The sequence below is a fragment of the Lethenteron reissneri genome, chromosome 70 (genome assembly GCF_015708825.2).
Source record: "Lethenteron reissneri isolate LAM-NWPU_2019-01 chromosome 70, ASM1570882v1, whole genome shotgun sequence".
NCBI classification, from domain to species: Eukaryota; Metazoa; Chordata; class Hyperoartia; order Petromyzontiformes; family Petromyzontidae; genus Lethenteron; species Lethenteron reissneri.
Genome location: NC_083848.1, coordinates 3,018,102 through 3,038,252, shown reverse-complemented (window position 1 = coordinate 3,038,252; position 20,151 = coordinate 3,018,102). Strand labels below are relative to the sequence as shown.

Sequence of the window (20,151 nt, the reverse complement as noted above, 5' to 3'; positions counted from 1 at the left end):
TGGCCAGCACCACGCCCGACCGCCTTTGTCTCCCCAGTGGCGATGTTTACACACCACACCAGGTAATCATTTCAGGCTGAGTCGACCTAGGGGAGGCCCAGGACCAGTTCAGATAATCGTCACCGGTGTTGGCCGTGAGCGAGAATCGAACCCGGGTCGCCAGGTTCATAGCACAGCGCGGCGCTAACCGCTACACCACCGCTCCCCAACACACACGCACACATACACACGCGACGAAAGACGTTCAACATACACGCACACATACACACGCAACGAAAGAATATCAACACACACGCACACATGCACACGCAACGAAAGAATATCAACACACACGCACACATACACACGCAACTAAAGACGTTCAACACACACATACACACGCACACGCAACCAAAGACGTTCAACACGAAAACCCCTTTGCCCCCTTTGCCCCACCCCTGCCGGCCGTAGCGTCCGCCGTCAGAGACGGCAAACCGGCGTCCGAGGTCGACACGGACGGAGAGGTCGACCCGGCGGCTTCGAGCGGCGAGCACTCGTACAGCCAGGGGACCGTCACCGCCGGCGTGGCCACGGCCGCCACCGTCACGACGCCTGTGGTGGTCGTAACGCCGCCTGCCATCGCGTTGTTGTGCCGTCACAACAACTGCAACCACGAGGAGGTGAGTTTTGTTGCACTTTCAGTTTTTTTTGCACGAAGGTGTGTGTGAGTGTGTGGACGCTGGTTTTCACCTGAGGACGGCTGCTTGCGTTGTGGCCGAAACGTCGTGAGAATTGTATTTTATTGTGTTTTATTTTATTATTTTATTACTTGACCTGAGGACGGCTGCTTGCGTTGTGGCCGAAACGTCGTGAGAATTGTATTTTATTGTGTTTTATTTTTATTATTTATTACTCACCTGAGGACGGCTGCTTGCGTTGTGGCCGAAACGTCGTGAGAATTGTATTTTATTATGTTTTATTTTTATGATTTTATTACTCACCTGAGGACGGCTGCTTGCGTTGTGGCCGAAACGTCGTGAGAATTGTATTTTATTGTGTTTTATTTTTATTATTTTATTACTCACCTGAGGACGGCTGCTTGCGTTGTGGCCGAAACGTCGTGAGAATTGTATTTTATTGTGTTTTATTTTTATTATTTTATTACTCACCTGAGGACGGCTGCTTGCGTTGTGGCCGAAACGTCGTGAGAATTGTATTTTATTATGTTTTATTTTTATTATTTTATTACTTCACCTGAGGACGGCTGCTTGCGTTGTGGCCGAAACGTCGTGAGAATTGTATTTTATTATGTTTTATTTTTATTATTTTATTACTTCCCTTCTACGTGGCGACTTTACCGAAAGAACCAAGAAGATTCTTTCACAGCGTACGTAGCCAAACCGGGCAAATTTTTTCGGTACCAGGTCCGATCGACTGTGCCTCAAATGAATAGCCGGTGCGGTGTGTGGTGTAGTAAACATCGCGTCGAAGGAAACAAAGGTGGCCGGGCGTGGTGCTGGCCACCCACCCCCTCGTGTGCCGTGCCGGCCTTCATAGGCACTGTTAATCGCTAACAGCACTTGCCCCAACAGTCTGTTAATGCTGTACGGGGGATCCTTGTTCGGTCTTTGTTTGATCTTTGTATTACAGTGTGTCACTGCTGTGTGTGTGTGTCACTGTATGTGTGTCACTGTGTGTTACTGTGTGTGTGTGTCACTGTGTGTCACTGTGTGTGTGTCACTGTGTGTGTCACTGCTGTGTGTGTGTCACTGTGTGTGTGTGTCACTGTGTGTGTGTGTCACTGTGTGTGTGTGTCACTGTGTGTGTGTCACTGTGTGTGTGTGTCACTGTGTGTGTGTGTGTGTGTCACTGTGTGTGTGACACTGTGTGTGTGTGTCACTGTGTGTGTGTGTCACTGTGTGTGTGTGTCACTGTGTGTGTGTGTGTCACTGTGTGTGTCACTGTGTGTGTGACACTGTGTGTGTGTCACTGTGTGTGTGTGTCACTGTGTGTGTGTGTCACTGTGTGTGTGTGTCACTGTGTGTGTGTCACTGTGTGTGTGTGTCACTGTGTGTGTGTGTCACTGTGTGTGTGTCACTGTGTGTGTGTCACTGTGTGTGTGTCACTGTGTGTGTGTCATGCTGGTGTTAATACCCTGCCGTGTGTGTCACTGTGTGTGTGTGTCACTGTGTGTCACTGTGTGTGTGTGTCACTGTGTGTCACTGTGTGTGTGTCACTGTGTGTGACACTGTGTGTGACACTGCTGGTGTTAATACCCTGCTGTGTGTGACACTGTGTGTGTGTCACTGTGTGTGTGTGTGTGTCACTGTGTGTGTGTGTCACTGTGTGTGTGTGTCACTGTGTGTGTGTCACTGTGTGTGTGTGTCACTGTGTGTGTGTGTCACTGTGTGTGTGTCACTGCTGGTGTTAATACCCTGCCGTGTGTGTCACTGTGTGTGTGTGTCACTGTGTGTCACTGTGTGTGTGTGTCACTGTGTGTCACTGTGTGTGTGTCACTGTGTGTGACACTGTGTGTGACACTGCTGGTGTTAATACCCTGCTGTGTGTGACACTGTGTGTGTGTCACTGTGTGTGTGTGTGTGTCACTGTGTGTGTGTGTCACTGTGTGTGTGTGTGTCACTGTGTGTGTGTGTTACTGTGTGTTTGTGTCACTGTGTGTGTGTGTCACTGCTGGTGTTAATACACTGCTCTCTTTAACCAACTGTGTGTAGGTCATGAGCATTCACGCCGGCTGTTTCCTCCCTTTCCTGAGCTCTCTCCCAGCCACCACGAGAGACGCCCTCCTGCAGGTAAATAACGCCGGCATCGGGACTTGCCTCACCTCAAAGAGACATCGTCATAAATACGCATCGCCACACACATCATCATCATCATCACTCATCATCATCATTCTCATCATCATCATCATCATTCTCATCATCATCATCATTCTCATCATCATCGCACATATCATCATCATGCACAGCATCACCACACACATTATCATCATCATTACATCATCATCATTACTCATCATCATCATCACTCATCATCATCACTCATCATCACTCATCATCACTCATCACTCATCATCATCATCACTCATCATCACTCATCATCATCATCATCGCACACATCATCATCATGCACAGTATCACCACACACATCATCACTCATCATCATCATCACTCATCATCATCATCACTCATCATCATCATCACTCATCATCATCATCATCGCACACATCATCATCATGCACAGTATCACCACACACATCATCATCACTCATCATCATCATCACTCATCATCATCATCACTCATCATCATCATCACTCATCATCATCATCATCGCACACATCATCATCATGCACAGTATCACCACACATCATCATCATCACACACACATCATCATGCACAGCGTCGCCACACACATCATCATCACTCATCATCATCACTCATCATCATCACTCATCATCATCATCATCGCACACATCATCATCATGCACATCATCACCACACATCATCATCATCATCATCCACAGCAATCACCGCACACATCATCATCGTCACACACAGCATCACCACACATCATCATCATCATCATCCACAGCAATCACCGCACACATCATCACCACACATCATCATCATCATCATCCACAGCAATCACCGCACACATCATCATCGTCACACACATCATCACCACACATCATCATCATCGTCACACACAACATCACACATCATCATCATCATCCACAGCAATCACCGCACACATCATCATCGTCACACACATCACCACACATCATCATCATCATCATCCACAGCAATCACCACACACATCATCATCGTCACACACATCACCACACATCATCATCATCATCCACAGCAATCACCGCACACATCATCATCGTCACACACAACATCACACATCATCATCATCATCCACAGCAATCACCACACACATCATCATCGTCATACACATCACCACACATCATCATCATCATCATCCACAGCAATCACCGCACACATCATCATCGTCACACACATCACCACACATCATCATCATCATCATCCACAGCAATCACCACACACATCATCATCGTCACACACATCACCACACATCATCATCATCATCATCCACAGCAATCACCACACACATCAACATCGTCATACACAACATCACACATCATCATCATCATCATTCACAGCAATCACCACACACATCATCATCGTCATACACATCACCACACATCATCATCATTCACAGCAATCACCACACACATCAACATCGTCACACATCATCACCACACATCATCATCATTCACAGCAATCACCGCACACATCATCATCGTCACACACATCATCACCACATCATCATCATTCACAGCAATCACCACACACATCAACATCGTCACACACAACATCACACATCATCATCATCATCCACAGCAATCACCACACACATCATCATCGTCACACACATCATCACCACATCATCATCATCCACAGCAATCACCACACACATCAACATCGTCACATACATCACCACACATCATCATCATCATCCACAGCAATCACCGCACACATCATCATCGTCACACACAACATCACCACACATCATCATCCACAGCAATCACCACACACATCAACATCGTCACACACAACATCACCACACATCATCATCATCATCCACAGCAATCACCACACACATCATCATCATCACACACAACATCACCACACATCATCATCATCATCCACAGCAATCACCACACACATCAACATCATCACCACACATCATCACCACACATCATCATCACACACAACATCACCACACATCATCATCACACACAACATCACCACACACATCATCATCGTCATACACAACATCACACATCATCATCATCATCCACAGCAATCACCACACACATCATCATCGTCACACACGGCATCACCACACAGCATTGGCTGCCCCTCTGCGTTGTTGTCACAGCTGCTGAGTGAGCGGTACGGGGCGTTGTACGAGCAGACACGTGGCATCGATGAACGGGACTTTCTCGTCAACCACCCCTCCCTCGTGCCCAACGCCGACAAAGTGTGAGACCCGCAGCTATCGTCACATTATTTTATGTATATGTCTTTTCATTCATAATTAACGTTTTTGGGTTTAGATGGCGTTATTTAGAAATGTGTCGTAACCCTCCACCACCCGACACGGCCAGTCGGTAAAAAAGTGTCACGTTGACAAAAGACAAATAGGTCACTGCTCAAATTGTAAATGTTGTGGTTTCACGCTTCAACACACTGGTGGGCTAAAGCAGTGAACTGTTTGTCTTTTGTCAACGTGACACTTTTTTTACTGATCGGCCGTGTCGGGTGGTTGGAGGGTTACGACACATTTCTAAATAACGCGATCTAAACCCAAAAACGTTGATTATGAATAATATTGGTCGCGAAAGCCTGCTACGTGTTAATATGTCTTTTTAATTTGAAGACGCTAACCAACCCCGCCCATGCCTCAACACTGACTAAACAGTAAGCGCCGCAATTATCGCTACTTTTATTTTTTCTAAAGACGCTAACCCACCCCGCTTTCGCGCCCAATGCCGATAAACGGTAAGGCCCCGCGATTATCGCTACGTTTTTATTTTTCTAGAGACTCTAATCAACCCCACTTTCGAGAATTATTTTATAATGTTTTATTTTTATTATTTTATTATTTCCCTTCTACGTGACTTTCCCTGCAGTCACGAAGAAAGCTTTGAATCAAAGGTGTTAAGATGTTAAAACACCAAACTGAAACCTTTCACAAGGAAAACCTATTCGCATGCTTTGGTAGTGGCTAAGGAGGTCCCATGATGTCGTAGTTTAAAAAAAATTAGTTTTGAACCTATCCACGTGACTTTACCGAAAGACCCAAATAATTTGTAAATGAATATTCGCGATGATATTCTTTCTAAAATTATTGTGCTTTATAATTGTATTTCTATTATTATTTTTATTATCTATTTTTACCTACACGGTGACTTTACCGAAAAAACCCAAGAGTATGAATCCTTGCAGTCACGAAAGCTTCAAATCTACGACGTTAGGTTGTTGATGGCAATTTTGTCGTATCGCCAGCGTAAGATCGAAATATCGTAAGTCGGACCCCGTCGTAACTCGGGGACTACCTGCACATTCAACTCTTTGGGTCTTTGGGTAAAGTGTCGTAGATAGAATAAAAAATTAACCCGTAAAAACAAAGTTTTTCACTATAAATCCTTTATATGCGTGGCGGCTCGAGTCCTCTCGTCCTTTGGCTTGAGATGGCTGCCACCTATGGGTCAGATGATTGTCTGCCAGCATTAAGCAATTGGTAATTAAATATTAGAATTTTTTTCCCTAAACAGTGTAACATTTTTAAAAAAAATTTTCACGAACATTAATTGTCTCGCACAACGAGTCTGTGTGCAAAATGTCAGCTCGATTGGATCACGGGAAGTGGGTTAAAAAACGACCGAAAGATTTGCACGGTCGTAAGCACGCACGCAAGCACGCAAGCAAGCAAGCAAGTGAACTTAATATAAAGGATTTAAAAATAGATCACGACGTTTCGATCGCAACACAAGCAAGCAATCGTCTTCAGGTGAAGACCATTGCCTGTGTAGCGCTCGAAACGTCGTGATTTATTACCGAAAAACCACCAAAGAGTATGAATTTTCTACAGTCACGAAAGCTTTAAATCAAGATTTATTATTTATATTTAAAATTTAGAAGACACTAACCACCGTTCCCACGTGCCCATCGCTGACAAACGGTGTGGCGCCCTCAATTATCGTGAAAAAAACGTCTCCCCTTTCGATTCTTTCACGACGCTAATGCAAAAATAAGATGATGAAGATTACACGCGCGGCGTTTCCTGGTGTCCCACGTAACCTTTCCTGTAGATTTCGCTCCTATCGTGTTGTTCGTATTGTTGTAACAAACAAGCCACTGAGAGCTCTGCACTTTTAAATCTAGATTGAAAACTCACTTCTTTACAACTGGTTGTTGTTCTTCTTGGTTCTTTCGGTAAAGTCATCACGTAGAAGGGAAGTAATAAAATAATACAAATAAAACATAATAAAATACAATTCTCACGACGTTTCGGCCACAACGCAAGCAGCCGTCCTCAGGTGAAGAACAGGTCTGTCGGAAAGACAGCGTCCGAATGAAACACCACCAGGCTTGGCAGCGTATATTTAAGCTGGGATAGGGGAAATCGAAATTTAAGTTAAATAAAAGCGTGTGAAAAGTTGTAAAATACATGTTTTGGATTTTGTATGATAGAATATCGTGTTGTCATCAGTGTGACATACCTACACGACGTTGTTGTTGTTGTGTTCAGTTCGTTGTTGTCTCCCCCCACCACCCCGCAACTCCGATTAGAAGTTCACCATACGTACATACACGTGTCACGTTCTGACCTGCCCCAACTGGACATGTGTGTGTGTGTTGTAGCTTGTCGGATTCCTCCACTATATAGACAAATATTCTGATTCCGCGTTTGTTTCGTAACGTCTACGCCGTACCGTTGCGTAGGCCGCAGGCTCCGGGCAGCCCAACCAGGAGCCAGGATGCAATGCCCGGACCGCAACAGACGCCAATCAGGTGAGGGCAATATCTCTCTCAGTCTCTCCCCACCGCTCGCTTTCAAGACCGCCACAGCGGAAAAATCTTTACTACCTCGCCTGGTATGCAGGGAGTCGTGGGTTCGATCTCGACCCTCACGACGCCTGCTGTATATTTGAAGTTTGCATGTCTCTCTCTCTCATCATCATCATCACGGTGGCTATGAGATGTTAACTACCTTGCCTGGTATGCAGGGAGTCGTGGGTTCGATCCCGACCTTGATGACGCCTGCTGTATATTTGGAGTTTGCGTGTCTCTGTCATCGTCGTCACGGTGGCTAGGAGATGTTAACTACCTCGCCTGGTATACAGAAGGTCGTGGGTTCGATCCCGACCATGACGACGCCTGCTGCTGTATATTGGGAGTTTGCGAGTCTCTGTCATCGTTATAACGGTGGCTAGGAGATGTTCACTACCTTGCCTGGTGTGCAGGAAGTCGTGGGTTCGATCCTGACCGCGACGCCTGCTGCTGTATATTTGGAGTTTGTGTGTCTCTCTCTTATCATCATCATGGTGGCTAGGAGATGTTAACTACCTCGCCTGGTGCACAGGTGGTCGTGGGTTCGATCTCGACTGTGACGACGCCTGCTGCTGTATATTTGGAGTTTGTGTGTCTCTGTCATCATCATCACGGTGGCTCGGAGATGTTAACTACCTCGCCTGGTGCACAGGTGGTCGTGGGTTCGATCTCGACTGTGACGACGCCTGCTGCTGTGTATTTGGAGTTTGTGTGTCTCTCTCATCATCATCATCATCACGGTGGCTCGGAGATGTTAACTACCTCGCCTGGTGCACAGGTGGTCGTGGGTTCGATCTCGACTGTGACGACGCCTGCTGCTGTATATTTGGAGTTTGCGTGTCTCTCTCATCATCATCATCATCACGGTGGCTCGGAGATGTTAACTACCTCGCCTGGTGCACAGGTGGTCGTGGGTTCGATCTCGACTGTGACGACGCCTGCTGCTGTATATTTGGAGTTTGCGTGTCTCTCTCATCATCATCATCATCACGGTGGCTCGGAGATGTTAACTACCTCGCCTGGTATGCAGAAGGTCGTGGGTTCGATCCCGACCGTGGATTTTTGTCCGGGTCCTCGGGATTTCTACTCGACATTTACAATCGACGTGACGCGTTCGGAGCATTTGCCTGCTGCTATAAATTTCCACGCGATGACGACGATTCACTTTGTTGAGCTATCATTCGTGGCGCCCAGTTTGCTTCTGAAGAAGAGCCGAATAGGTCGGTGGTGTCTTGCCTGGCAGAATAAGAAAATATATAATTAGACCTCCTTTGCCAGTACCAAAATATAATAATAGGGGTTTACCCCTTTTTTCTGGCAACAAAATTGAAAACTTTTTACAAGGAATCATGTTTGCATTAACCACAATACTTGTGGTCAAAATACAAACAAAAAACACACTCTTTGAGCTGCGTGCGCCTTTTGGCGTCCTCTGGTCTAGCACCAATTGTGATGAGGCTCACAAGAAAGCTGTCTTTGGTGTGGACCAAACAAAAAACACACTCTGATAATATCTCTGGCATTGTCCTTGAAACTGATTGGTCCACACCAAAGACAGCTTTCTTTTGAGCCTCATCACAATTTATGCTAGACTTGAGGACGCCAAAAGGCGCACACAGCTCAAAGAGTGTGTTTTTTGTTTGTATTTTGACCACAAGTATTGTGGTTAACGCACACGTGATTCCTTGTAAAAAAGTTTTCAGTTTTGTTTGCCAGAAAAAAGTGGAAAAGCCCCTATTATTACAAGAAAACATAGTTTAGTTTAAATATTTATTCTCTCTATTTTGAATGTTTTCATTGCAACTCAACGCGGGCACGGTTACAATACGCGCCGATGGCACAACGGAAGGGGATACGGAAACTGTGAGACAGCAAATGCCGGTCTCGGCACGACAGGACCCCTCCGTATTCTTTGAGTCTTTCGGTAAAGTCACGAAGATAGGTTCAAAGAAAATAACAAAACCAAAAAAACCATGACGTTTCGATCGCGACACAAGCCGTCCTCATCAGGGTTGACGACAGCTTGTGTTGCGATCGAAGCGTCGTGGTTTTTTGTTTTGTTATTTTCTTGGGACCTATCCACTTGGATGGAAGTAATAAAATAAAAAAAATAAAAGATAATAAAATAATTCTCACGACGTTTCGGCCACAACGCAAGCAGCCGTCCTCAGGTGAAGAATGAAACAGCACCAAGCTTGGAGCGTATATTTAAGCTGCGTTGGAGGGGGGGGGGGAGGTGGGAAGAAGAGCGCCTTGACAAAATAATTTTCATATCAAGAGGGATTTAACATTTTTATTATTTTATTACTTCCCTTCTACGTGATGACTTTACCGAAAGAACCAAGAAGATGAATCCCTGCAGTCACGAAAGCTTTAAATCGAAATTTTATTATGTTTTATTTTTATTATTCTATTACTTCCCTTCTACGTGACTTTACCGAAAGAACCAAGAAGATGAATCCCTGCAGTCACGAAAGCTTTAAATCGAAATTTAATTATGTTTTATTTTTATTCTTTTATTACTTCCCTTCTACGCGACTTTACCGAAAGAACCAAGAAGATGAATCCCTGCAGTCACGAAAACTTTAAATCGACATTTAATTATGTTTTATTTTTATTATTCTATTACTTCCCTTCTACGTGACTTTACCGAAAGACCCAAAGAATATGAATTCCTGCAGTAGTCAGTAAAGCTTTAAGTCAAGGACCCTATCTATCTATGAGGGGGTCGATAAAATAATTGGACTCTCTGCCCCACCAAAGTTTGGCTCGCGTGCCGGGCTGGGGTGGGGTGGAAAACGAGGGACGTTTCGATTTGCAACACAAGCAATCGTCATCAGGTGGGAAAACCACAGCAAGAAAGAAAAAAAACGCTTCAAATCTCGATTGAAGGGAAGGGGGAGGGAATTAACGTTTTTATTTTGTTGACGCTTCGCGATGAATTCCCCAGGACCACGATGAACACGGTTCAGCAGCTGAAGCTGATCCTGAACTCAGCGAGCGATGAACCTTCCGCGACGCTCAACAGCTACCTAAGCGTAAGCAACGCCGCACACCGAAACACCGCAACCAGGCACCACTACCGCACACTGAAACACCGCAACCAGGCACCACTACCACACACTGAAACACCGCAACCAGGCACCACTACCACACACTGAAACACCGCAACCAGGCACCACTACCACACACTGAAACACCGCAACCAGGCACCACTACCACACACTGAAACACCGCAACCAGGCACCACTACCACACACTGAAACACCGCAACCAGGCACCACTACCACACACTGAAACACCGCAACCAGGCACCACTACCACACACTGAAACACCGCAACCAGGCACCACTACCACACACTGAAACACCGCAACCAGGCACCACTACCACACACTGAAACACCGCAAACAGGCACCACTACCACACACTGAAACACCGCAACCAGGCACCACTACCACACACTGAAACACCGCAACCAGGCACCACTACCACACACTGAAACACCGCAACCAGGCACCACTACCACACACTGAAACACCGCAACCAGGCACCACTACCACACACTGAAACACCGCAACCAGGCACCACTACCGCACACTGAAACACCGCAACCAGGCACCACTACCACACACTGAAACACCGCAACCAGGCACCACTACCACACACTGAAACACCGCAACCAGGCACCACTACCACACACTGAAACACCGCAAACAGGCACCACTACCGCACACCGAAACACCGCAACCAGGCACCACTACCGCACACCGCAGCTGCACGCTGCTACCACACACGACAGTAAACAAGAAAGTTTTTACTACACGCTTTCTTATAACTCACTCTGTCTGTTGTTGTTGTATCCTCAAATCGTGTAACTCAATTTTAACCCACTTTCACAACGTGGTATCGAATGCAAACTTGGTATACTGATGTCATACCGATGACAATACCATATTCTATCATAAAAAATATAAAACATTTATTTTAAAACATTATTTGACGCTTTCATTTAACTCACTCTGTCTGTTATTGTTGCATTCTCAAATCTTGTAACTCAATTTTAACTCACTTTCACAACGTGGTATCGACTGCAAACTTGGTATACTGATGTCATACCGATGACAATACTATATTCTATCATAAAAAAGTAAAATGTTTAAAATATCTTTTTACACGCTTTCATATAACTCACTCTGTCTGTCTTTGTCGTATCTTCAAATCTTGTAACTCTATTTTAACCCACTTCCCAATGTGGTATCCACTGCAAACTTGGTATACTGATGTCATACCGATGACAATACCATATTCTATCATAAAAAAGTAAAATGTTTAAAATATCTTTTTACACGCTTTCATATAACTCACTCTGTCTGTCTTTGTCGTATCTTCAAATCTTGTAACTCTATTTTAACCCACTTCCCAATGTGGTATCCACTGCAAACTTGGTATACTGATGTCATACCGATGACAATACCATATTCTATCATAAAAAATATAAATTTGTAAACATTTTTAAAATGTTATGTTTCGGCTTGGGTCTAATTGTCCACGCCCAACTGACGTTGGCTGTAATTGGCCACGGCCCCTGACGTTGCGGCAAGCTTCGGGGCCACTTCCAGGAGTCGTGGAGTTCTGCCATTACTACAGTACATTTAATAAAAGCGAGTTTTAAAAAAGTTTCTAAAAATATTACTTACTAGAGTAGTGAGTTTGCAATAATGGAGTCCTGTCGACACTACGCCGTCCCAAAAAAATTAACTCGTAAAAAAAAAGTTTTTAAATCCTTTATATTAAGTTCGCTTGCTTGCTTGCGTGCTTGCTTGCTTGCTTACGACCGTGTAAATCTTTCGGTCGTTTTTTAACCCACTTCCCATGATCCAATCGAGTTGACATTTTCCACACAGACTCGTTGTGCGTGACAATTAATGTTCGTGAAATTTTTTTCCAAAATTTTACACTTTATAGGACGAAAATATTATATTTAATTACCAATTGTTTAATACTGCAGACAATAATCTGACCCATAGGTGGCAGCCATCTCAAGCCAGAGGACGAGAGGACTCTAGCCGCCACGCATATAAAGGATTTAGAGTGAAAAACTTTGTTTTTACGGGTTTACTTATTCACTCTAAATCCTTTATATGCGTGTTCAATGGGCCACAACCCAGCCCACATTGGTCTTTGAAACGGGCGGCTAGAGTCCTCTCGTCCTCTGGCTTGAGATGGCTGCCACCTATGGGTCAGATGATTGCTTGCCACCATTAAGCAATTTGTAATTAAATATAATTTTTTGTTTACCTTAAAAGTGTAAAAATTTGAAACAAAAAATTTTCACGAACATTAATTGTCTCGCACAACGAGTCTGTGTGCAAAATGTCAGCTCGATTGGATCACGGGAAGTGGGTTAAAAAACGACCGAAAGATTTGCACGGTCGTAAGCAAGCAAGGGTCCCATGGGATGTTGGCTATCAACAACAAGGCAACTCCTATGACTAATTGGGAATGGGACGCAAGCGTAGGATTGATCACCCTGTCGCTGGCCGCCTTTGGGGAGGGTGTATCGTGTGAAAGGCCGAAACACCCTAGGAACCAAAGGTGCACTACTGACGATGCGCTCCCCAAATTTCACCAGGCTCACTGTTCATGAACTTTTGGAAGTGCTTGCACAAAGGATAGTAACATCTCATCCTGTGTTCTTGGAATCTAAAGGATTTAAAAAATGCCGCCCGTGCCTTGTCGACCGTTTGCGGTTTTTTCCAGCGCTGCTCCGTGAACCCCCGTGCCGAGATCGCGCGCACGGTGGAGGAGGTGGGCTCCCGCTTCCAGCGTAACTTTGTGGAGGCTACGTCCACCGGCTGTGCGGGGACCGCCAACCAGGTGAGAGGTTCCACATCGTCGTCGTCGTCATTATAACGTCGTTAGCGCGCTTGGCTACGTACGGTGCGAAAGAAGAAATTGAACAACATACATTCATGATAATTGCTTTTATGCCCTTCTATCTGTCAACAAAACTGACACCTTTTTTTACGAAGAGTCATGTTTGCATAGACCACAATACCTGCAGTCGTAATGCAAACAAAAAACACAACTCTGATAATGTATGTGCACTGTCCTTGAAGTTGATTGGTCCACACCCGAGACAGCTTTCCTTAGAGCCTAGTCTCACATGGTGTTGGACCAGATGACGCCAAAAGGCGCACAACTCAAAGACAATGCACCATCAGAGTTTGAGAGCTCGGGGTGAAGCATTTACACCATTGGAACCTCATTTTCCAGTAAAAAATATGATAATTGTTTTTTTACCCTTCTATCTGGCAACAAAACTGACACCTTTTTTTACGAGGAGTCATGTTTGCATAGAACACAATACCTGCAGTCATAATGCAAACAAAAAACATAACTCTAATGTATGTGCACTGTCCTTGAAGTTGATTGGTCTACACCCGAGACAGCTTTTCTTAGAGCCTAGTCTCACATGGTGTTGGACCAGATGACGCCAAAAGGCGCACAACTCAAAGACAATGCACCATCAGAGTATGAGAGCTCGGGGTAAGCATTTACACTATTGGAACCTCATTTGCCAGTAAAAAATATGATAATTGGTTTTTTACCCTTCTATCTGGCAACAAAACTGACACCTTTTTTACGAGGAGTCATGTTTGCATAGACCACAATACCTGTGTAACATACATACATGTGAATGTGGGTCTCTATAGTTTTATGAGTCTCTGTGGGTTTCTGTAGTTCTATATGAGTCTCTGGATCTCTATGGGTCTCATCCTTCTGATATTAGGAAGCCAATGGGAGCTAACCAATTTTAAATCATCATCTTGATCGGGGGTGGGGAACGTCCTTCCCGCGGGCCAGCTAACAACATCATCAATACCAGCTAACAACATCATCAACACCAGCTAGCAACATCATCAACACCAGCTAACAACATCATCAACACCAGCTAGCAACATCATCAATACCAGCTAACAACATCATCAATGCCAGCTAACATCATCATCAACACCAGCTAACATCATCATCAACACCAGCTAACATCATCATCAACACCAGCTAACATCATCATCAATACCAGCTAACATCATCAATTCCAGCTAACATCATCATCAACACCAGCTAACATCATCATCAACACCAGCTAACATCATCATCAACACCAGCTAACATCATCATCAACACCAGCTAACAACATCATCAACACCAGCTAACATCATCATCAACACCAGCTAACATCATCATCAACACCAGCTAACATCATCATCAACACCAGCTAACATCATCATCAATGCCAGCTAACATCATCATCAATACCAGCTAACATCATCATCAACACCAGCTAACATCATCATCAACACCAGCTAACATCATCATCAACACCAGCTAATATCATCATCAATACCAGCTAATAACATCATCAATACCAGCTAACATCATCATCAATACCAGCTAACATCATCATCAATACCAGCTAACATCATCATCAACACCAGCTAACATCATCATCAATACGAGCTAACATCATCAATACCAGCTAACATCATCATCAACACCAGCTAACATCATCATCAACACCAGCTAACATCATCATCAATACCAGCTAGCAACATCATCAATACCAGCTAACATCATCATCAACACCAGCTAACATCATTATCAACACCAGCTAACATCATCACCAACACCAGCTAACAACATCATCAATACCAGCTAACATCATCATCAATGCCAGCTAACAACATCATCAACACCAGCTAACATCATCATCAACACCAGCTAACAACATCATCAACACCAGCTAACATCATCATCAACACCAGCTAACATCATCATCAACACCAGCTAACATCATCATCAATACCAGCTAACATCATCAATACCAGCTAACAACATCATCAACACCAGCTAACAACATCATCAACACCAGCTAACAACATCATCAACACCAGCTAACAACATCATCAACACCAGCTAACATCATCATCAACACCAGCTAACATCATCATCAACACCAGCTAACATCATCATCAACACCAGCTAACATCATCATCAACACCAGCTAACATCATCATCAATACCAGCTAACATCATCATCAACACCAGGTAACATCATCATCAACACCAGGTAACATCATCATCAACACCAGCTAACATCATCATCAACACCAGCTAACATCATCATCAACACCAGCTAACATCATCATCAACACCAGCTAACATCATCATCAACACCAGCTAACATCATCATCAATACCAGCTAACATCATCATCAACACCAGCTAACATCATCATCAACACCAGCTAACATCATCATCAACACCAGCTAACAACATCATCAATACCAGCTAACATCATCATCAACACCCGCTAACATCATCATCAACACCAGCTAACAACATCATCAATACCAGCTAACATCATCATCAATACCAGCTAACATCATCATCAACACCAGCTAACATCATCATCAACACCAGCTAACATCATCATCAATACCAGCTAACATCATCATCAACACCAGCTAACATCATCATCAATACCAGCTAACATCATCATCAACACCAGCTAACATCATCATCAATACCAGCTAACAACATCATCAACACCAGCTAACAACATCAACACCCGCTAACATCATCATCAACACCAGCTAACAACATCATCAACACCAGCTAGCAACATCATCAATACCAGCTAACAACATCATCAATGCCAGCTAACATCATCATCAACACCAGCTAACATCATCATCAACACCAGCTAACATCATCATCAACACCAGCTAACATCATCATCAATACCAGCTAACATCATCAATTCCAGCTAACATCATCATCAACACCAGCTAACATTATCATCAACACCAGCTAACATCATCATCAACACCAGCTAACATCATCATCAACACCAGCTAACAACATCATCAACACCAGCTAACATCATCATCAACACCAGCTAACATCATCATCAATACCAGCTAACATCATCATCAACACCAGCTAACATCATCATCAACACCAGCTAACATCATCATCAATACCAGCTAACATCATCATCAACACCAGCTAACAACATCATCAACACCAGCTAACATCATCATCAACACCAGCTAACATCATCATCAATACCAGCTAACATCATCATCAACACCAGCTAACATCATCATCAACACCAGCTAACATCATCATCAATGCCAGCTAACATCATCATCAATACCAGCTAACATCATCATCAACACCAGCTAACATCATCATCAACACCAGCTAACATCATCATCAACACCAGCTAACATCATCATCAATACCAGCTAACATCATCATCAATACCAGCTAACATCATCATCAACACCAGCTAACATCATCATCAATACCAGCTAACATCATCATCAACACCAGCTAACATCATCATCAATACCAGCTAACATCATCATCAACACCAGCTAACAACATCATCAACACCAGCTAACATCATTATCAACACCAGCTAACATCATCACCAACACCAGCTAACAACATCATCAATACCAGCTAACATCATCAATACCAGCAAACATCATCATCAACACCAGCTAACAACATCATCAACACCAGCTAACATCATCAACACCAGCTAACATCATCATCAATACCAGCTAACATCATCAATACCAGCTAACATCATCATCAATACCAGCTAACATCATCATCAACACCAGCTAACATCATCATCAATACGAGCTAACATCATCATCAATACCAGCTAACATCATCATCAACACCAGCTAACATCATCATCAACACCAGCTAACATCATCATCAACACCAGCTAACAACATCATCAACACCAGCTAACATCATTATCAACACCAGCTAACATCATCATCAACACCAGCTAACATCATCATCAACACCAGCTAACATCATCATCAACACCAGCTAACATCATCATCAACACCAGCTAACATCATCATCAACACCAGCTAACATCATTATCAACACCAGCTAACAACATCATCAATACCAGCTAACATCATCATCAACACCAGCTAACATCATCATCAACACCAGCTAACATCATCATCAACACCAGCTAACAACATCATCAACACCAGCTAACATCATCATCAATACCAGCTAACATCATCATCAATACCAGCTAACATCATCAATACCAGCTAACAACATCATCAACACCAGCTAACAACATCATCAACACCAGCTAACATCATCATCAATACCAGCTAACATCATCAACACCAGCTAACATTATCATCAACACCAGCTAACATCATCATCAACACCAGCTAATATCATCATCAATACCAGCTAATAACATCATCAACACCAGCTAACATCATCATCAATACCAGCTAATATCATCATCAACACCAGCTAACATCATCATCAACACCAGCTAACATCATCATCAATACCAGCTAACATCATCAATACCAGCTAACAACATCATCAACACCAGCTAACAACATCATCAACACCAGCTAACATCATCATCAACACCAGCTAATAACATCATCAACACCAGCTAACATCATCATCAACACCAGCTAACATCATCATCACCACCAGCTAACATCATCATCAACACCAGCTAACAACATCATCAATACCAGCTAACATCATCATCACCACCAGCTAACATCATCATCAACACCAGCTAACATCATCAACACCAGCTAACATCATCATCAACACCAGCTAACAACATCATCAATACCAGCTAACATCATCATCAATACCAGCTAACATCATCATCAACACCCGCTAACATCATCATCAACACCAGCTAACATCATCATCAACACCAGCTAACAACATCATGAATACCAGCTAACATCATCATCAATACCAGCTAACATCATCATCAACACCAGCTAACATCATCATCACCACCAGCTAACATCATCATCAACACCAGCTAACAACATCATCAATACCAGCTAACATCATCATCACCACCAGCTAACATCATCATCAACACCAGCTAACATCATCAACACCAGCTAACATCATCATCAACACCAGCTAACATCATCATCACCACCAGCTAACATCATCATCAACACCAGCTAACAACATCATCAATACCAGCTAACATCATCATCACCACCAGCTAACATCATCATCAACACCAGCTAACATCATCAACACCAGCTAACATCATCATCAACACCAGCTAACAACATCATCAATACCAGCTAACATCATCATCAATACCAGCTAACATCATCATCAATACCAGCTAACATCATCATCAACACCCGCTAACATCATCATCAACACCCGCTAACATCATCATCAACACCAGCTAACAACATCATCAATACCAGCTAACATCATCATCAATACCAGCTAACATCATCATCAACACCAGCTAACATCATCATCAACACCAGCTAACATCATCATCAATACCAGCTAACATCATCATCAACACCAGCTAACATCATCATCAACACCAGCTAACATCATCATCAACACCAGCTAACATCATCATCAATACCAGCTAACATCATCATCAACACCAGCTAACATCATCATCAACACCAGCTAACATCATCATCAACACCAGCTAACATCATCATCAACACCAGCTAACATCATCATCAACACCAGCTAACATCATCATCAACACCAGCTAACATCATCATCAACACCAGCTAACATCATCATCAACACCAGCTAACATCATCATCAACACCGGCTAACATCATCATCAACACCGGCTAACTCATCATCAACACGGCTAACATCATCATCAACACCAGCTAACATCATCATCAACACCAGCTAACATCATCATCAACACCAGCTAACATCATCATCAACACCAGCTAACATCATCATCAACACCAGCTAATATCATCATCAATACCAGCTAACAACATCATCATCAACACCAGCTAACATCATCATCAACACCAGCTAACATCATGATCAACACCAGCTAACAACATCATCAACACCAGCTAACATCATCATCAACACCAGCTAACATCATCATCAACACCAGCTAATATCATCATCAACACCAGCTAACATCATCATTTAATACCAGCTAACATCATCATCAACACCAGCTAACATCATCATCAACACCAGCTAACAACATCATCAACACCAGCTAACATCATCATCAACACCAGCTAACATCATCATCAATACCAGCTAACAACATCATCAACACCAGCTAACATCATCATCAACACCAGCTAACATCATCATCAACACCAGCTAACATCATCATCAACACCAGCTAACATCATCATCCACACCAGCTAACATCATCATCAATACCAGCTAACATCATCATCAATACCAGCTAACATCATCATCAACACCAGCTAACAACATCATCACACCAGCTAACAACATCATCAACACCAGCTAACATCATCATCAATACCAGCTAACATCATCATCAACACCAGCTAACATCATCATCAACACCAGCTAACAACATCATCAACACCAGCTAACATCATCATCAATACCAGCTA

The 20,151-nt window shown here is 43.5% G+C and overlaps 1 protein-coding gene across 1 annotated transcript in view; it reads left to right on the top strand.

Moving 5' to 3' along the window:
- Positions 1-20,151, top strand: part of LOC133361004 (retinoblastoma-associated protein-like) — a 215,437-nt gene that overhangs the window by 23,560 nt on the left and 171,726 nt on the right. The window contains exons 8-13 of the mRNA XM_061579887.1: positions 451-659; positions 2,712-2,789; positions 4,967-5,070; positions 7,537-7,605; positions 10,595-10,682; positions 13,407-13,523. Of these exons, the coding sequence (XP_061435871.1) occupies positions 451-659; positions 2,712-2,789; positions 4,967-5,070; positions 7,537-7,605; positions 10,595-10,682; positions 13,407-13,523 (665 nt within the window). The remainder of the gene's footprint in view (positions 1-450; positions 660-2,711; positions 2,790-4,966; positions 5,071-7,536; positions 7,606-10,594; positions 10,683-13,406; positions 13,524-20,151) is intronic.